Source organism: Eurypyga helias, unplaced genomic scaffold, assembly GCF_000690775.1.
Source record: "Eurypyga helias isolate BGI_N326 unplaced genomic scaffold, ASM69077v1 scaffold11701, whole genome shotgun sequence".
Lineage (NCBI taxonomy): Eukaryota > Metazoa > Chordata > Aves > Eurypygiformes > Eurypygidae > Eurypyga > Eurypyga helias.
The window spans coordinates 19,602-24,830 of NW_010231680.1; the positions used below are offsets into that span (position 1 = coordinate 19,602).

Here is a 5,229-nt window from a genome sequence, read left to right on the forward strand (position 1 = left end):
ATTGAAGTACCAGAGCACTGAGGGAATGAATCATGGACTGGTTTGGGTTGGAAGGGACCTTAAAGATCATCCAGTTCCAACCCCCCTGCCATGGGCAGAGACACCTTCCACTAGACCAGGTTGCTCCAAGCCTCATCCAGCCTGGCCTTGGACACTCCCAGGGATGGGGCATCCACAGCTTCTCTGGGCAACCTGTCCCACTGCCTCCCCACCCTCTCCGGGAAGAATTTCTTCCTGATATCTAATCTAAACCTCCCCACTTTCAATTTAAACCCGTTACCCCTTGTCCTGTCACTACAGACCCTTGTAAAAAGTCCCCCCCAGCTTCCTTGTAGCCCCTTCAGGCACTGGAAGGTGCTATAAGGTTTCCCCGGAGCCTTCTCTTCTCCAGGCTGAACAAGCCCAACTCTCCCAGCCTTTCATCATGGCACACAAGGTGCATTCTGCAGGGAGAAATGCCAATTGCTACCTCCAGCTGGTTACAGTTTTTGAGGAACTGTGTATAGAGCGGAATTGCTGGAATAACTTAAACCCTCAGGTGTTTAAGTAACAGGACTCTTAATGCCGTATCTCGCCCTATTGGGAAGAGTCTGGTGTGGGCGACGCAGAGTCTTTAACCCTGTGTTAGCCTGGTGGAAGGAAACGTGACTGCTAAAGATCCGGAAACACTGGGGACCTTCTCCAGATGGTTCGGCTTTCTAGAAACCACAACACAAAAAGCACTGTAGCCTTTTACATTTCCGCTGCTTGTGGGATTGTGTGGTTTTTTTTTGTTCCTAGCAGGTAGGAGCATTCCTGCAGGTAGGACCATTCCTGCAGGAACCCGATGGGGAAGGCGAGCTGCCAGCACCCCGGGCTCACCGGCCTGTGGAATGTGGGCAACACGTGCTACATGAACGCGGCCCTGCAGTGCCTCTGCAGCGTGCCGCCGCTGGTGGAGTATTTCCTCTCGGGCAAGTACAACGCAGCCCTGCGCAAGTGAGTTCATTTCTTCACCCCGCCGCCGCTTCTCTGCCTGCCCCTGCCCTTCTCCTCCCCAAGGATACGGGTGGCCAGGACACTCCGAGGCAGCTGCCGGCCAGCTCCCCTCCAGGTGGGAGCTGGTCTCCTCCTTCCCCCGGGACCCAAGCCCTTTCCTCCTGGGTAACTCCCTCGTTATCCCTTTGGCGTCGTTCTGCGGGTAACACCAGTCAGTGCCTTTGCCGTCGCGATGATTCCTGCGTTCTGCGGCGTCCCTCGCGCCCAGCGACAGGCTGCCGGGGCCAGACCGCACCCGCGCGTTTCCGAAGTCGGTGTATTACGCTCCCATTCGAAGGCAGAGCCACCCTCTGCTCATGTTTTACCCGAAAATGTTTATTTTCCAAGGGAGAAGAAGGAGGCTGCGACTGCCTTTGGCAGGCTGGTGTCCGACATGTGGCATGGCGAGTCCGACTGCGTTTCCCCGGAGGATTTCCAGACGGCGCTGGGGAAGCGGTACCCGGCGTTCAGCCAGGGGACGCAGCAGGACGCCCAGGAGTTCCTGATCTGCGTGCTGAACGAGCTCCACGAGGCGCTCCAGACGGTAAGAGCGCGCGGCGGTGTTCCGGGGACCGCAGGCGTTCGCGTGTCGTGACTTAGCGTGTCGTGACTTAGCATCCCCTGGGCTGGCTGCCTGAACAACGGTCATCTTCTTTGCCTCACGGCAGTTCAGTTGTTCCTCGTCTAACGTCCAATCGGAGCTCCGTTATCCCCTCCCCTCCCTGCTCCTCCCACGCTTTACGTTTTCATCTCCACGCCTGCCGTGTCCCACCTCTGCCTCTCTCTCCTTCGGATCCACCGGCAAAGGGCTCGTCCAGCAATTCCACTGCTGTCTCCCGGCCAGAATTCCGTGCTCGTGTTTCATGTTGCTCAGAAAAGGGATTTCCCTGACTCTGCACCTACAAAGCCTCCTGGAGCCAGGATCGGCGACAAGAGCAACCACCACAACCCAGTGGAGTCGGTTGCCTGGGGTTTGGCTTCAGGGTGTTGTTTTTTTTCTCCTCCCGCACAGTCAAGCAAACCAACGGATGCGAAAGCGAGCGGAGGGGTCAGCGAAACCTCGATCATCACGGAGTTATTCGAGGGAGAACTCTGTTACGACATCACGTGTCTGAAATGCAAAACCACCGTGGCCAGACCCGAGCGCTTCACCGTTCTGTCCCTGCCCATCCCTGCCAAGCGCACGTGCTCCCTGCAGGTCCGGCTTCCGACACGCTCCTCCCGGTTTCTGCGGGGGCTCAGACTCCTCCCTGCCCTAACGGGGGTATTGGGTTTCCCAGGCGCTGACGGAGAGTCTTTTGCTCTGGTCTCTCTCTGACAGGACTGTCTCAAACGCTTCTTTCAGCAAGACACGCTGACTCGGAACAACCAAATCCACTGCTCCCGCTGCGGAGCAAAGCGAAATGCCGCCGTCGAGGCCATCATGACCAAGGCACCGCCCATCCTTGTTTTTCACCTGAAGAGGTACCGCCCATCTGGGGCAGGACACAGCCATTTCAGTGCCTGGGACTTATCAGATGTGCATGTGCCTGGGCCGGGGGGAATCACTGCCAAAGAGGGGGTTTGGTGTTTCCGACACCTGGCAGCGGGCTGGGCAGTTACAGGATTGCAGAAACACGGCCCTCGGGCACCGCTGGAATCTCCGCCGAGGCGTTGGGCCTTACGCCGCCCAGCACGTGTCCCTCACCACGCTTGGGATCGCCTCTCCGACGCGTGGAAAACCTCCACCGAGGCGTGACCCGATGGCCGGCCGTCCCTGCCAGCAGGAGTCCCCTCTGGCTGGGGGTCTAAGCGCAGGCGGGGAAAGGGCCTCGTGCTTGTCGTTCCTGGGGCTGCGACGCTGCATTCCTGTTCAGCCCTCGCCCAAACCGGGCCCGAACAGAGCTGCTTCAGCAGCCTCCACTGGCCACGCGTCGCCAGATGCTGAATTCATTCTTAGGGATTTCCTAACGTCTTCCCAACTCCAAAGATAATTACCCTGGGATCATTTGGCTGCCCAGACCTATGTTCTATCAAGTGAAAAGCATCTGCTTTCCTTGACGTGCCCGGAGGAACCTGTGGTCCCCAGCTACAGCCCAGCCCAGACTGTTCAGGAGATGGCAGCTGCGATGCAGAGGTCTGACTCCCGGTTGCTCCGGGCACCTGCATCCATTTCCAATAGGGAGAGGGATCAGGAAGCAGGAGCTCTGCCCTTCTTGCAGGACATCTCAGCGCGGTTTCCGTCGGTTTACCGTTAACACTCAGCGCTAACACGCACCTTCCTCTTTCGGAATGCTGGGTAGTCGTTCCTCCTTTCCCCTCCCCTCGGGAAAGTCGGCTAGCAACCACCACAACGCAAGAAAAGAGGTTGAGTTGTTACTAAAGTAGCTCAAAAACCCGTTCTTTCAGGTTTGAATGGCAAGGCAAGCACAACAGGAAACTCTCCACTAACGTCTGCTACCCGCTCAGCGACCTGGATCTGGCGCCCTACGGTTCCCACGGTGCCTGCAAGGACGCGGAGTACAGCCTCTGCGCTGTAGTGGTGAGTGCTGCCCCTCTGCTCTTGCGTCTAACGCCCTGCAGATGAAGCCCCATAGCCATAAATGGTTGTATTTCTATGTTTTTCCACACACTTTCCTGTTTTAAACCTGCCACGGACAGAATGCAGGAACTGCAAGTATTTATTTGAGTTAATAGTCCTTGCTGTAGGCCAAAGGGAGCTAGAATCGTCCCTGCCACGTGCAAACAAAACAGTGACTGCCCGTTGCTAGCCTTGCCTGCGAGGAGAAAGTGAGACGCGGCTGTTAACAGACACCCCCATCTGTTACAGAACCACTCTGGACTTCTGGACGATGGCCACTACACCGCCCTCTGCAAGCACTCGCTCACCCGAAACTGGTACCACTTTGATGATGCGCAGGTCACCCAGATCCCCACTTCCTCGGTGCAGACTGACACGGCCTATCTCCTGTTCTACACCTCTCAAGGCCGCCAACGAGAGTGAACCAGCCAGGAGAGTTCACCCGCAGCGTCAGCCAAGTCCTATTTCATCAATAAACCAGAGCAGTTGCCTTCTCCCTCACCTGGCGTGGGCTTTCGGGAAGGGACCGCTTCCTAGCCAGCGTAGGGAACGCGCACCGCTCCCTGCGCACAAGGTCTACGGGTGGTTGACCTTCCCTCACTGAGCACAGGTTGACCTTCCCTCACAGGTCTACGAGCGGTTGACCTTCCCTTGCCCTTCCCTCACTGAGCACAGGTTGACCTTCCCTCACAGGTCTACGAGCAGTTGACCTTCCCTCACCGAGCACAAACGCCCAGCACAGGGACACGCTCACCTCCAACCTCCCGTCTCCCTGTCCGTTACGTCTCCCTGCCCGTTACCTCATGTGGGCCGAAGCCGCCTCTCAGCAACCGCTAAGGCGAAGGCACGGGCCTGCACGCCCGAGGGGGTGTGTTTTGGGAGAGAGCAGGGGATGAAGCGACCACTGAAGTACGAGTAAGGAAAGGGTACCATTCTAGCGCTGTCCTTTTTGTCCCTCCAGCACCACAGGTTTGTCTGCAGCTCGCAAGCTTCTGGAAAACAGAACTCCATCAGCAAGACACTCACGTAGGCAGCTAAAAGCTCGGAGCATAGGGTTTATTTTTTTGAATGCCAACCTAATCCGAGAGGGAAAAAAACCCAAATCCTGAGCAGGGAAACGCACAAGGTGCAACCACCCTGCTTTCTAATGGGATCTGTTCAACGCCGTTTCCTCCACGTGGAATCCCGACCACCACGCAGCCGGCCGAGAATGAAAACGCCCAACCCAACCATCCACTCAATGGGATATTTTTAAATTGTTTCCTCAGTAAGGTTTTTAATGCACGTGTACATGAAAATTTATATTAAAAAATTAAAAAGGAAAGTCTTGTTTGTTTAGAATAACTCTGAAGGGCACAAATATTGACAGAAGCTAACAAAAGAAACGCAGCTCTGCTCTCTTTTTATTTAGTGTTGCAATTCCTTAGAGCTGGCAAATAAACGCAATCCTCTGAGTTTTCGAGAGTCTCACAAAAAAGGACAACATCTTATTATATATACAGAGTTCTGCTGTGCAAGTCTGCAATCAATATGTACACTTACATTCCTAACTGTTTACATCGTTCTAGAGTATTCACAGTAGAATCAAGCTTAAGGTTAGAAATGTGAAAAGGCCATAACAGTGAGAGAAAACATCCCCCCCACCCCACCCC

General features: G+C 55.5%; 1 protein-coding gene across 1 annotated transcript; it reads left to right on the forward strand.

The window, feature by feature from the left end:
• The first annotated feature begins 826 nt into the window (after positions 1-826).
• On the forward strand, positions 827-4,000 carry LOC104516740 (putative ubiquitin carboxyl-terminal hydrolase 50). The gene is made up of 6 exons (XM_010161173.1): positions 827-978; positions 1,366-1,579; positions 2,030-2,215; positions 2,339-2,481; positions 3,406-3,538; positions 3,827-4,000. The coding sequence occupies exons 1-6, from the start codon at positions 827-829 to the stop codon at positions 3,998-4,000; spliced, it is 1,002 nt and encodes a 333-aa protein (XP_010159475.1).
• The last annotated feature ends 1,229 nt before the right edge of the window (positions 4,001-5,229 follow it).

Coding starts and splice junctions, on each gene's coding strand:
- LOC104516740 (XM_010161173.1), top strand. CDS start 827: ATGGGGAAGGCGAGCTGCCAGCACCCCGGGCTCACCGGCCTGTGGAAT. Junction 979..1,365: donor TACAACGCAGCCCTGCGCAA/GTGAGTTCATTT, acceptor TTATTTTCCAAG/GGAGAAGAAGGAGGCTGCGA. Junction 3,539..3,826: donor ACAGCCTCTGCGCTGTAGTG/GTGAGTGCTGCC, acceptor CATCTGTTACAG/AACCACTCTGGACTTCTGGA.